General features: G+C 41.5%; 1 protein-coding gene across 1 annotated transcript in view; it reads left to right on the top strand.

The window, feature by feature from the left end:
* The window catches only part of C2cd6 (C2 calcium dependent domain containing 6), a 93,744-nt gene that overhangs the window by 2,838 nt on the left and 76,352 nt on the right, over positions 1 to 14,554 (top strand). The window contains exon 2 of the mRNA XM_051154531.1: positions 13,639 to 13,725. Within this exon, the coding sequence (XP_051010488.1) occupies positions 13,639 to 13,725 (87 nt within the window). The remainder of the gene's footprint in view (positions 1 to 13,638; positions 13,726 to 14,554) is intronic.

Below are 14,554 nucleotides of genomic sequence, written 5' to 3'. Positions count from 1 at the left end.
TTCCCGAGTGAGAAGGGTAGATGTAGAGATATGCTCAAATGTAAAGCTATTTTAACTGATTCTTAGCTGAGAGCTTGGGGATCATTGCAGGGGAAAAAGAGAAGCATTGATACAGTGACTGGAGATTGAAGGTGCAGCCCGAGGAACTGGGTAAACTGTGGGGCGTGGCTTAGTGGGGGCGTGGCTCAGTAGGCATGGCTTAGCTCGTAAAGTGTTTGTCTAAGGAGTTCAAGCCCCAGCACTTCAGAAACAGTGACTCACGCTTGTAATCTCAGTATCAGAAGCTAGAGGCAGAAAGATCGGAAGTTTAAGGTCCTCTTTGTCTACATAGTAAGTTTTGTGTGTGTGTGTGTGTGTGTGTGTGTGTGTGTGTGTGTGTGTGTGTGTGTGTGTGTGTGTGTTTTAATGGACGAGGAGCTGGAAAGACGGCTCAGAGGTTAAGAGCACTGTCTGCTCTTCCAGAAGTCCTGAGTTCAATTCCCAGCAAGCACATGGTGGCGCACAACCATCTATAATGAGATCTGGTGCCCTCTTCTGGCCTGCAGGCGCACATTCAGGCAGAGCACTGAATACATAATAAATAAATCTTTAAAAAAAAAAAAAGGAAAAGAAAAAAAGGACAAATTGACTAAAAAGCAGATGGAAGGATAAATGACTGGAAGACTCAATTATTTTTTTTTTTACTTTAAGTTTTTATTTATTATAGTACCTATTTTTTTTTTATCTTTGTCAACGTGACACAAACTAGAAGCACTAGGAAAAAAAGGAACCTCCAGAAAGGCCAGTTTGGAAAAGCAAAATAATGAAAGTAATAATTACAAGTATCTAATTGTGACACAATAGGGGTGATTCTAAATTTCTGTGATTACACCCTTATCAGTAGAAAATATATGAGCACCTACAACCAGTGTTTGTTGTGTATTTATACATTGTGTGTGTGTGTGTCAATTTATTTCTAAATTCTAAAACTCCAAATTTTTAAAATGATAGACTTGGTGACACAGGCCTATAATCCCAGCTTCTCTGGAAGCAGAGGTAGGAAGTTCACATATTCAAGGCATGTCTAGGAAATTCAAGGCCACAGTGGGGAGCGTTGGGAACGTGGTATCAAAATACAGAGTAAAAATATGGCAGTTATTAGGCTGGAGGTGAAGAAAGAAAGGAACAAATGAACCGAAGGAAGGAGGGAGATTTCTAATAAATACATTCCAATATAATACGACATAATAAATTCTAATATATTTTATTTATTAATACAAAACCAAACCACTACCATATTTGAAAAGCATGTTTTGAAAGTCCAGTTCTAATGTCAGTTTATTTCATTTAATTTTTTGTGTATATGTTTCTGTGAGTATGATGTTTGCATACACACGTAAACATATGTGTGTGGACACATGCAGAGGGTATAGGACGTTGAGAATACTGGTGTATCTGCTCTATTATTCTTCCCCGGAAGAAAGAATCTCTCACCCCACTTGGAGGCAGGCTGACAGCCAGCGAGGACCAGGCATCCTCCTGTCTCTCCACCCTTGCACTTGCTTTTTTTTTTTTTTAAACCAGAATGTACTATATTTTTCCACATATGCCACCTTAAATTTTTTCGATGAATTTTTTTTTTTTTTTTTTTTTATTCCTTATCCATCTGTAAAATCAGACTTGGTCCTCCAGTAGATAAGGCCGTGCAGTTGACTGGTCCACTTAGCTGGCAAATACAATACTCAGGACTCAAATGCAAGCCTGTCACCCTGCTGTGCCCGCTGAGCACTTCATGCTTCCTAGGATGTTCATCTGCTCCCCAGAGTCAGTCGTTCACGTCACCTCCTGCCTAAGGAAAAATGGCAGGTCATGATCTTTTCTCCTGCGACTCCAGGAATAATGCCTGGGGTTTGCTTTGTTTTGTTTTGTTTCTGTGGTGGTCCTTGTTTCATGGGGACAAAGAACCCCAGAAGGTAAAGGCAAGCCATTGCTCTTAAACTTGGCCAGGAAAAAGAATGTTTAAAAAAAAAAAAGACACTTTGAGTTAGCAATTCCTTGTGCAGTGAAGACTTGGCTGATGACAAAAGTCGAGTTGGCCTGGTGATGGGCTGGAAGGAGCACAAAGATGAAGCCTTCCCTTCTTGGGGACAGTGCCACACATGTAGATGTGTCACCATATGGGTAATCACTAATAATCAACGTAAGGATAACGGGGGTTCAATTAGAACTAGGAAGCAAAAGCATTCCGGGAAAAGGTGACAGTGTGGGTTAACGGCTTTCGAAGAGATCTGTGGACTTGAAGAGAGTGGGTAAGAAAGTCTTGCACCGGAAGACGGAGTGTAGACATGGGAAGGCGGTGCAGACTTTCCGGTAGAAGTGTCACAGGGGCTTTCTCAAAGTGGAGCTGAATTCACCAGGTGACAAGCCCACTGGAATTGTCTGAACCCCAACTCTCCCCAGGCTCAGCAGAAATTCTAGATCATATCAGAATTTCTATGTGATGTATTTAGAACCTTTGCCTAAGATTCTGATAGGAATTCGGCGAATACATATTTTGCTCATATTGCTGCTGTTCATAACAGCGGTGCTCAGTTGAGGAAGGAAAAGCCCAGAGGTAATCATGTGAGGAGGGCCAGGGTCACTGTCAGGTCTTAGAAGAAGCTGAATGCGAGCAGTCAGTACAGAGGTTTCTTAAAGGACCCAAATTATCTTTTATCTGCTGAAGTGCACATTCAAAATTGACATCCCAGCCAGAGATGGAGCGCTGCCTGTAGCTGCAGCTTTTGAATGCTCCAGGGGCGGGGGCATTCCTGTAGTTTTGACAACTACTTAGGCTACATAGTGGACTCCACAGTAGGCTGGCTCGGAGTAAAACAAACTGCCAAAATAAAGAACATAAATATTATAATAAACATGAGGCTTCACTTAACTACATGCAGAATATATCATAGTTTGACGTATTTTATGATATGGTAATTGTAAATAGTTACCTTAAACTACAGTTAGGCAACAGATGATGATGATGATGAGGAGGAGGAGGAGGAGGAGGAGTGTGTGTTAGATATATTGAATACTTTTTCTCAATCATTTATTGATACCTATTAATTTTTTATGGAAAAAATTGGCAGTACTGGATTCCTGGATCCCATGAATGCCAGGCATTTTTGAAATATACAGTACATTATTGTTAGCTATATCGACTATGCTATTCAGTAGACACTTAAAAGTTGCTCAGCTTATCTAACTGAAACCACATACACTGCAGCCACCATCTATCTGCCCTACCCCGCAGCCTCAAGGCTCTAATATTTATTTACAAGGGCTTGGCATTCTCAGATTTTATATATAAACGAGGTCACTACAGTCTTGTCTTTCTGTGGCCACCCAGCTCACCTAGAATAATATTCTCTAGATTAACCCATGCCAGGCAAAGGGCAGCAAAATATCCTTTTTTAAGGCGGAAGCATATTTTATTACGAGTGTAGACTGGATTTTCTCCCATCAGCCATGCACATTGAAGTTACTTCTTCCTTAGTGACTGAGAATGGTACCACAGCAGGTCTTCAGCGTGCCACGTATGTGTGAAAAGCCACAGCGGACTTCTTACTCAGCTATGGTCAGGAGCATGTTTAAGATGCCTGCCCTTAGCATTTGTATTTAAGGCAGTACTGGAAATCCTAGTCACTGCAATTAGACAAGAAAACAGAAATCAAAATTCAAATATGAAGGGAAGGAGTGAAATTTTCTGTGTTTGTTTTACACATTAAAAAAATTTTTTTGTGTCTTGTTTTTTGAGACAGTATTTTTCCGTGTAGCTGTGGCTGTCCTGGAACTCGTTCTGTAGACCAGGCTGACCTTGAACTCACAAAGGTCCTCTTGATTCTTCCTCCCTAGTGCTGGGATTAAAGGCGTGCACCACTGATTCCAGGAGTAAAAGAAAAAAATAATCGTAATTACAATACCAGAAACCTGTTAGAACTGATGGTGTCGTAGAATTATAAAAATCAATGTAGAAAAGTCACTGTGATTGTTAAATGTCTTTTGTGTATGACAGAGCACCGTATAGCCCAGGACGGCCTTAAGCTTGCTCTGTGGCTGAGGTTATCCCTATATTCTTTTTTCTTTTTCTTTTTTAAAATATTTATTTATTATGTATACAGTGCTCTGCCTGCATGTACACCTGCAGGCCAGAAGAGGGCACCAGATCACATTATAGATGGTAGTGAGCCACCATATGGTTGCTGGGAATCGAACTCAGGACCTCTGGAAGAGCAGTCAGTGCTCTTAACCTCTGAGCCAACTCTCCAGCCCCCAGCCTTATATTCTTGATCCTTTCACCTCTGCTTCTCAAATGTAGGAATTACATGTGAATGCCACCACACCCAGCTTTTAAGAACTTTAATTAAAAAAAAAAATCAGCCAAGAATCTGTTGTACATTTTAAGAGCTGAACAAGTAATTCTTGAGAAAATATCTGACACTAAGCTGAGAAGACCATGATTGTGAAGGTGTACAGAGTCAGCAATGGTGGGCGTGCAGACAACTGCCCTTTAGGTTAGACTTCTAGCAGACAGCCTTTCCCTGTACTCCTTTGCCAGCTCTTCCCCGGAGCTGCTTGACCGTATCCCAGCCAGCCGTTCAGAAAGAAGCATGTTGTTTAGTTCCCAGTGTTTGCAGATCTTCGTTACTGCTTCTAGTTTTAGTTCATCGCAGTAAGAAAATACAGTTTGCATCAGAGTTGTCTTGTAACTGCTGGGTGATAAAGAAAGTTCTCGCACTCCAGCAGGCCTCCTCAGATACCACCCCAGCAGGGAGGCGAACTGTACACCAGTACTGCCAAGTGTGGGTGGAAATCCACGCCCTGTGTGTGCTCAGTGTTCAGTGATGCCATGTGGGTAAGTAGGTTGTCCTGTGTTATTTCTAACAAAATCTCAAATGTTCAATTGTACCAATAAAGCCAGATGCTGGGGTGAAAGCCTGCTAGCGTAGAGAGGCAGAGAAAGCACCCAGCTGACCTTCCTCAGCCAATGTCCCAAAAGAAAACAACCTCAGAAACCCTTCAACCTCAGTGTGTCCCTTCTACTTCCAGTGTGTCTCCCTATCCATCTTCCTGACTTCCTGTTACTCTCAATGGTTTTCTCCTATGTTCACTCCCTGTCAGCTGGTTACTTGCTCCACCTCTTGACCTAGGGTAAATTTTATTTAATCCTGTTCACAATACTCAAGCAGAAAGCTCTTGGATTAAAGGAGTGTGCTAGGGCTGAGCCACACCACAACTAGAAACAGGCTTTTCCAGTAAAAAAACACAGTCTCAGGGTTCATAGTGTGATCAAATATCCTGCAACATTTTCTTTTTTTTCTTTTCTTTTCTTCTCTCTCTCTCTCTCTCTCTCTCTCTCTCTCTCTCTCTCTCTCTCTGTCTAACTAAGAAGGAAAGATTTATGCTCTAACACAGCAAAACTATTTACAATAATAAAGCTATTTCTACCAAGATTTCCACAATGCCAAGCTTGGTTATATTTGGCAATTTTAGGGTTAAGTATTTTTTGAGTTTAAAGTTCTGTAAAATGTTTGTGTCAGTCTCCTATGAACTCAGCAGTTTGAATGTCCTGGAAAGTCTGTAGTCCTAAGCTGATCTTTGGGTGGTGTCTGTCAGCTCAGTGACAATCCTGGCTAGGGAGAACACAGTAGTCAATGCAAAGGTGTCCACTGTTTGCGCAGAGCCTGACAGCAGACAAGGCAAGGGGCGGTTTCCCCAGGGGTTAGCGTTACCTCAGTCCAGATGGACTCGTCATTTGGGCCCCATCGTCTCCTTGGACACCTTAAAGGTAGTTGGGAGTGGTAGACAACTTGAACAGTTTAAATGCCATATTTGGCAGATGTCCAAAAGGCTTGAGGACCACAGTCTATTAGTACATCTGAGGTACACAAACTTTGTCCCTAGTTACCTGTTTCAGACTCAAACCTGAAAACTCGTACAGGAAGCTAGCTGAAGCTTACTTCTAGGTAGTTAGTACTCTGTTCGACTACTAGTATCACAATGGAAGGCTTATATACACACAATAATCTTATAGATTTTGAGATAATATTTATGCCTTAAGAAAGTTTTAGAGAGTAAAATAAAAACCAAAAGATTATGAGGTCAGTGGCAATAGAACAATCCCTCATGTTTTGTTTTCTTCTGTCCCATACCAGGTGGTTCTCCTGATATGAGAGAGAGATTTTGGATTTTTCTTTAACAAGCACACGTGGGTTTAGAGAAGGAAAGAGCCACGCTCCAACTCCAAAGCCAGCTTTAATTTTTAATTGGATTTTAGGCCAGTCAGCTGGTGGGTGATACCACTTGGACAATTTACTCTCTTTTTTGGGACACTTTCTCTTGACGATCTGTCCTTTTTCTTCAGATTCATCACTTGTCCAGTGGTCTCCAGATTCCTTAGTTGGATGCTTTTATTCTCGGGAAAGATCACAACAAAACCCTGCTCCACCCTGCTCCACCCCTAACACTGGGGAATTCCTTTGGGGGGGCGGAGGCTATATCTTTCCTAAGGCAAAATGATTTTTGGTAACAGAAAAAGTATTATGTTTCACTTGAGAATTTTAAAATGTTTTTGAAAATTTGAAACTAAATATACCTTAGTATGTGCAGATAAGTAATTCTATACTCCCCTTTCTCTTGATATAAAAATTCAAGATTTAAGCATATTTTTAAGATTAATTTATTTTATTATGTATACAATGTTCTGCCCGCATGTGTGCCTGCTCACCAGAAGAGGACATTATTAGATAACAAAGGATATTCACTTTGAATTTCACTCTGCCTTTAGCAATCAGACTTTAAATTTAAATCACTGTAATTCCTATGTGCCTGCCTCTGCCTCCCAAGTGCTGAGATTAAATGTGTGAACCACTGCCAATATGTCCACTACTTCATTATTTTTAGCCATTTTGTCTGTCTTGCCTGTATGAGCTACATAAAAATTTAACGTCTTTGCTAAGTTTTTGCCATTTCCATCCATGCCTGCCATGACAAGATCTCTGTGCCATTTACCCGCCAGTTAGTGGTTTTCCATTCTGATGACCACATAGCTATCCCACTGCACAGGCACCGTGAGGTGGAAAAGATGGGAATTTCCCCTTTTGCTTTCCTGGTTGTTTGTCCGATGCCCAACAGTGCTGCGCTGACTCTGTGCTCCCTTCCTCAGTGTTGGCTGCTCCATCCCTGGCCTATCGGCTGCTGCTCTCCACCAGTTTTGTTTCCATCAGTGGTTGATGAACCATCAGTAAACCATTATTAGCCAAGGGTTGTGACTGTTCCTTTAGTTCCCACAGTTTGATAGATCCCTCTTTGGGGGCGGGAGGAGTGAGCAGTTTAGGGATAGCGATTATAGGCAACTAAGTGAGCTATTGCCTCAGTGAAGGAAGGCACAGACCTCTTTGTTACCACACCCTGCAGTTCCACTGTAATCCTCTCCTTTCATGGCTAAGCCTGCGAAGGACTCTGCCTTTGAAGGGATCTAATCCATCATTATAAGAGGGGCTTTTATCACCATAAGGTGGTCGGCAATGACTGAGTATAAGAGTCTCCATGCCTCATAAATTGTCCAGATTTGTTTCTCAAAAAGAGAAGCAAATATTTAATCTCCATATATGCAAAGTGTTTGCAAACAGAAGCCAACAGGCAAAGGTTGGTGGACTCCCTTTTGGTTTATGAAGTTGCCAATTCACCAATAAATATGATCACCATGATCAGGGTATCATCTGGTTCAGCATTGGTCAGGGTTGCACGCATGGAGATGACATTACCTGCAGTCACAAAGGATTCTGTTTGCTCCTGTCCCCACTGGAAATTAGCTGACTCTCTAGTAACCCTGTAGAGGGTTTTTTTTTTAATTAATTTATTCATATTACATCTCGATTGTTAGCCCTTCCCCTGTTTCCTCCCATTCTTCCCTCCCTCCCATTTCTCTCCTTCTCCCCTCCCCTATGTCTGTGACTGAAGGAGACCTCCTCCCCCTATATATGCTCTTAGAATATCAAGTCTTTTCTTGGTAACTTGCTATCCTTCCTCTGAGTGCCATCAGGTCTCCCCATCCAGGGGACATGGTCAGAAAAGGGGCACCAGAGTTCATGTGAGAGTCACATCTCACTCTCCACTCAACGATGGAGAATATCCTGTTCGTCGGCTAGGTCTTGGTAGGGGTTCGAAGCTTACTGCCTATATTCTCCTTGGCTGGTGCCTTAGTTTGAGGAGGACCTAGAGGGTTTTTTTTTTTATAACAATCTGTAAATATGGAATGTGACTTCTCTAGTGTACCAACATACCAGTTAAGAGTTGTATCTGAGTTTTGTCCCTGGGAGGTGGGATTAAAGGTGTGGACCACCACCACCTTGTCCACTGTAACTTTAGAATTTAGGAAGCAACTAACCTGTAGAGATCTACTTGTCTCTGCTGGTATTAAAGGCACTGGGCTACCACCACCCTGCTCAAAATCACTCCAACTCTTAGAGATTTAGAAAATAAGTTTGAACTGTAGTAAGTCTTTGAATTTACTTAAAACATTTTAAACCAATCGACTATGCTTTTAATACCAAACAACAAAAATATCCTTTTTATTTAAGAAGAAAACTCAAAAGCTGATGTCTAAGATGGTGTGGGCCACGTGGCAATCTACAGTCTAACATTCTAACATAGAATTAAGACTGTGGTTTTTGTTTTCTGTTTTTAAATTTGATTTTATTAATTTATTCTTATTACATCTCAATGGTTATCCTATCCCTTGTATCCTCCCATTCCTCCCTCCCTCCCATTTTCCCCTTACTCCCCTCCCCTATGAGAGAAGCATGGGAGAATAGCAAAGTAGAATGATCCAGAGGGTCCTAGAAACCTACAAGAAGAACATTATGATAGGCAGATTTGGGCCCAGGGGTCCTGTTCAAACTATGGCTCCAGCCAGGGACAATACAGGCTGTAAACTTCAAACCCTTACCCAGATCTAGCTAATGGGCAGGACATTCTCCACAGTTGAGTGGAGAGTGGGGTATGACTTTCACACATACTCTGGTACCTCATATTTGACCACGTCCCCTGGATGGGGAGACCTGGTGGCTCTCAGAGGAAGGATAGCAGGCTACCAAGACTGTGGTTTAAGAAAACCCAATTTCATTTCATGCCAGTAAGGCAAGTATGCCTTTGGTAAATTATCATTCAAAAATACTGTTTTTTAATGCCTGGTTTACCATTTTAAAGGTAGGGTGGTTGGTACCTTTGGAAGACCAACAGCTGTTGTGTCCTGCTTATGGACAACCTGGACAGTTATTTTTGTTTGTTTTTTCGAGACAGGGTTTCTCTGTGTACCCTGGCTGTCCTGGACTTGCTTTGTAGACCAGGCTGGCCTCATACTCACAAAGATCTGCCTGCCCCTGCCTCCTGAGTGCTGGGATTACAGGTGTGCGCCACCACACCCGACTGTGACTGTTCTTGATAATACTGTTTAATATTTTTCTCAGAAGCATTCTTTATTTTATGGTTTGTTTCTGAGATTTCCATTGCTGCAAAAAATCACCTCCCCATAAATTCATAACTATATTAGTCAAACATGGCTTGAATTTTCCTATTTGTCTTTCTGATTCTACACCCTTGACCCATCTTGCACTTTGCTTTACCTGAGATAAAGTTCCAATCCCAGCCAGTTATGGTGGCACACTCCTGTAACCCCAGCACTCGGGAGGCAGAGGCAGATGGACCTCTGTGATTTCAAGACCAGCTTGGTCTGTAGAGTGAGTCCAGGACAGCCAAGGCTACACAGAGAAACCTTGTCTGGAAGAAAAAAGTTCCAGTCTCTAGAAGCTGAATATTTACCTCCTGAAGAGGCCAATATGGATGCCAAGATTTTGGTGAAATTGTTGTTACATCTGCTCTGTGTCTACTAAATCTATTTCAATGCCACTTATTAATATTTTCAGCATTTGTCTCTGATCATTTATAAGCCATATGTCAAAATACTTGTTTCCTGGTCTCTCCTGAATTTTTTGTTTTATCTCCTGAAGCTGTTCAGTACTTGATACATCCAGAGAAGTATTGTTTTTTGTTTCTGTTTGTTTCGTTTTTGTTTTCTGAGGTATTGTTTTTTAACAACAGGCACTAACTATTTTAATTGTTCTGTGGATGAGTTTCTCTGGTGTTGACAGGGAATGATTGAGTCACATTTGAAGTGGAAGCCTTTGGGAGATCCCTAGGACATTTCCTGACAGCAAAGGGTTACCTTACCTACCCCTGTTGATCTGCATTCGTTAGCTCAGTGTGGCCTTTGCCATGCCTTCTGCATCCTCCAGATGCCTGGGGCCTTTTTGTCGGGGATTATTTCTAGGAATGCTTTGCCTACACTTGCTTTCCAAATGACCTGGTTTAGCACAATTAAAGCATCTGACATTTTGATTTTTCTAGAAACTTTTAGATATTACTTCTGTCAGAGAATTATCATAAATGTGAGATCGAATAGCAGCTGCATTTCTCCTCTATTGGTGCTGATCTTGCCTTTAAAGGTCTAATCACCCATTTGCATTCTGAATTAGCATTTTAAAATATTTATTTATTTATTATGTATATGTGTATACGTGCAGGCCAGAAGAGGGCATCAGATCTCATTATAGATGGCTAGGCATGTGGTTGCTGGGAATTGAACTCAGTTCCTCTGGAAGAACAGCCAGCACTCCTAACCTCTGAGCCATCTCTCCAGCCTTGAATTAGCATTTTTAAAAGCCAACAATTTGGTTAATATTTGTCTAACTTCTGAATCTGATATTATTCTATTTACAGCTGAAGTCAATCTTTGCAAAAACTCAGTGAAGGCTTCTTTTGGGCCTTGTATAATTTTAGCAAGCGACTCAGACCTCTTTCCTGATTCTTCAACTTTGTCCCAAGCATTTAAAGCTGCTAAATGACATAAAGCTAAGGTGTGGTTATCAAATTCTAGCTGGCTTTGTAACTCAGCATATTGATCCTGGGAAATATTAATACCTCTAGCCTTGTGTCACTGTTCCATGGCCCTAGCTTCCTCTGCCCATCGTGTTCACAATTGTAACTGAGGACCAGCTTCCAACATTGCTGCTGCCAAATCTTCTCAGTCTTGGGAGATGATTCTGTTCTGAGTTGCTCATGAATTTAATATCTGCTTCATATAGGGTGAATACATACCATAGGAAATGATTGTTTCCCTAAATCTCCTCAAATCTAATAAGTCTATAGGATTCCATTTAACTTCTTCATAGCCTTGGGGGTGCCTACCAACTTCTGGTAGGTCTTGTATAGTGACTGGATAAACTAAGGTTGGTTTTCTACCCACTTTGTGCTGCCCTTTTCAGTTTCATCATGCAGTGACATAATAGTTTTTTTTGTCTAAGTTCCTTTGTCTGCGTCTGAGTATTTTTCTCATTTTTATTTATAAGTCCTTATTTTTGTTCTAAAGCTTGTATCTTATCAATCCATTTTTCATATTTTTCTTTTTCCTGTATCTCTAAAGCTTTTTTTAAATTTTTGAGTTCACCATTCATCCACAATTAAAAACTCTCAAGAAATTCAACCCACGAGGAATATATGAACACAGTAAAGGACATATATGACAAACCCACAACAAACATTCTGAATGAAGAAGAAGCTGAGGCCTTTTTTCTTAGCTATGGAATGAGGTAACGATGCCCTTCTGATTCACACCGTACTGAAAGTCCTGGCCCAAGCACTTGTGAAGGAAAAAAGCGTCCAGACTGTAAAGGGAGACATCAAGCTGTCACTGTTTGCAGAAGACATGACCCTACAGATGGAAAACTGTACCACAAAACTGACAGAGATGCAAGCAGTACACCACAAACCAGAACCTCCGTATGTTTGTTACACACAGCATAGGGGACAGGAGTTGTGAGGCTTGGTAGGAAGTCTCTATAGTGAGCAGTCTCAGGCTGTAAACACTGAGGAGGAGGAAGCTATAGTTGCTAGTGTTTACACACATGGCAACATTCACCTCAGAAGACAGGAAGGTCTTGCCATCCTTCTCAGCCTGATCCAGGGTAAGGCTTTGCTGGATTCCATGGGTCTGAGGCATCCATTGGTTCCTGACATGGCCATGCCTATGTCAACAATACATATTCACTCAGAATTTCATCTGTTCTTTACTCATTCACTCAAGGCCTCCTCCGCTCCTCAGAAGGTGTTTTGGTCCTCAGCTTTACCAAGTTTCCTCTCCTCTGTGATTTCCCCTTGGGTGTATGGTGGCACTGCAGATGTATCCGTTGAGTTTGGGTAGCCTATTTTGACCAGTTGTGCATCTCTGCAATAGTCTCCATCTATTGCAAAAAGAAACTTCTTTGATGGGGTAAGAGGTATATTCATCTTGGGTATAAGGATAGATATTTAGATTATAGTTAGAAATTATATTAGTGTAGGAAAATGGCAGCTGTAGGTTCTCCTTCAGGGTCTGTGACTTCTCCAGCTACAGGCAGTTGACTAAGTTTACAGTGCTGGGCATGAGTCCCCTTCCATTAAGCCAGCCAACTAGACAGCGGTTGGCTACCTACGAGATGGAAGCGGCACTGCTGATCCACTGGGGCTGTCTTGCTGGGCTTGTGATTACTGAGGTTCACAGGCGTCAGCTGGGTAGGACTGGTGACTGCTGTTCTCCCCTGGCAGCTTGCACAGCAACTCTACATACTATGAGAGCCAGAGGCTCTCCAAAGGGGGCTTTCCAAGGGGGAAGGATGACCACCAATAAAAACCTCTCCCAATATCCTTCTTTTTACATGATTCAAGTGTGCCATGCTTTTAAAAAAGCATATTGAATGCAGTTTATATGAGTGAACTTCTAAGTGGTGGGAGGTGAAAGGATGTGAATGTGATTAGTGACTCTTAGCTGTTCTTCCGATATCATCAATCCCCACCCCCTGCAGCGTCTTCTTTTCTCCTCACTGTCATGCATTCAGGGGACCCCACTTCTCTGTCTTCTTTCAGGAGAATCAGCTTCTCTTCTTGGGAGGCCACCCCTAGATCTAGTCCTTCACTGTAAGGGCTCTTCTCTCAGCCATCGTGGTCAGAAGTTTTGCAGCATTGGACTTTCTCCTTGACTTTGTCTCATCTGTTGTCCCTATTCCTCTCTGCTATTTATCAGTCTCTTCAGAATTTTTTTTGTCTTGATTTCTGTTCCCACAGGTCTGTGCTGGAATTTTTATTTTAATTCTCTCCTTATAGGAAACCTGGAAATTGTGATGCCTTTCTCTAATGTATTCTGTATTTCACCTGTGTTTCCCATTTTGATATAATTATTTTTGAATAGAAGTTCTGGCTCAGGTGATTGTCATACAGGTGGCAACTGGATGGAGTGATTTTACAAGTGTTCCAACGTACTCTGCTCTGTCTTCAACCCATTAACAAGCCGATGCCCATTGCTCATATGCATATGTGCTTCTGTTTCCAATTTCCTTAATAATCCATATTATGTATATTTTTATTTCTTTCCTACCTATTGATAAACCTATTGAAGATAGAAATGAGTCTCTTATTCATAGTTATATCCACTGCCTAGAGCACCAGTACTTAATAGATACCCAGGAAATATTAAGTTACATTCTACTTTTTCTTCTGAAATGTTAAATTTGTTTATCTTTATTGTAGATGCTAAAAAAAACTCTTCAAGGGTCTGAGAGTGAAGAATCGACAGTATCACATGAAACAACAAATTTGATACCATTTGGAGATGTGGTATGTATGACTTAACTTTCAATCAGCCTGTGCAAATTATTTCTAATTTGCTTTGAAACAGTTAATATTTATTATCTGGTAATTTAAAAGTATATGAAGGAAATAATCCTCTATGATAAACATGATTATGATTTTTTATTTATATGAGTCATAAAACCATTCAATATTTGCCAAAATTATGGCAAGCATTGTAGTTCACAGAAGTAGTGTTTCCTGTAGCGCAGACTCCCTGATGCCTGACAGCACTGTGGGGGCATTGACTGGGGCCTCGTCTGGGATCTGCGAATGGCGTCTGAACTGGCATTTTTGTTGAGTTTGTCAAATGGTTATACTTATTTCCAGATTGACCTATGGTTCGAAAATTGACCCTTCCTCACTCCTTCACGCCTCCCATCCCTGCCTCTACCAAGCGGCTTCATGGGTGTTCCTAGAAGAACCATTGCTGGGCTGGTGAGGTGGCTCAGTTGGATAAAGGCACTTGTCATCACTACTAAGCCTGAGAGCCTGTGTTTCAATCCAAGACCGTCATGGTGAAAGGAGGGGACCAGCTCTTGAAAATTGTCTTCTGACTACCACACATGTGCCATTATGCACATGTCTACACACACACACACACACACACACATGACATTATGCACATGTCTACACACACACACACACACACACACCATTAGGCACATGTCGTCTATGCACACACACAGTCACACATATCCATTATGCATATGCTACACACACACACACACACACATGCTATTATGCATGTGTCTGCACACACACAGGCACTCATGCCATTATGTACATTTCTACACACACATTATTATGCATATAT

Source organism: Acomys russatus, chromosome 12 (assembly GCF_903995435.1).
Source record: "Acomys russatus chromosome 12, mAcoRus1.1, whole genome shotgun sequence".
Lineage (NCBI taxonomy): Eukaryota > Metazoa > Chordata > Mammalia > Rodentia > Muridae > Acomys > Acomys russatus.
Note: the sequence above shows the minus strand (reverse complement) of the source record. Positions and strands in the feature narration are given on the sequence as shown.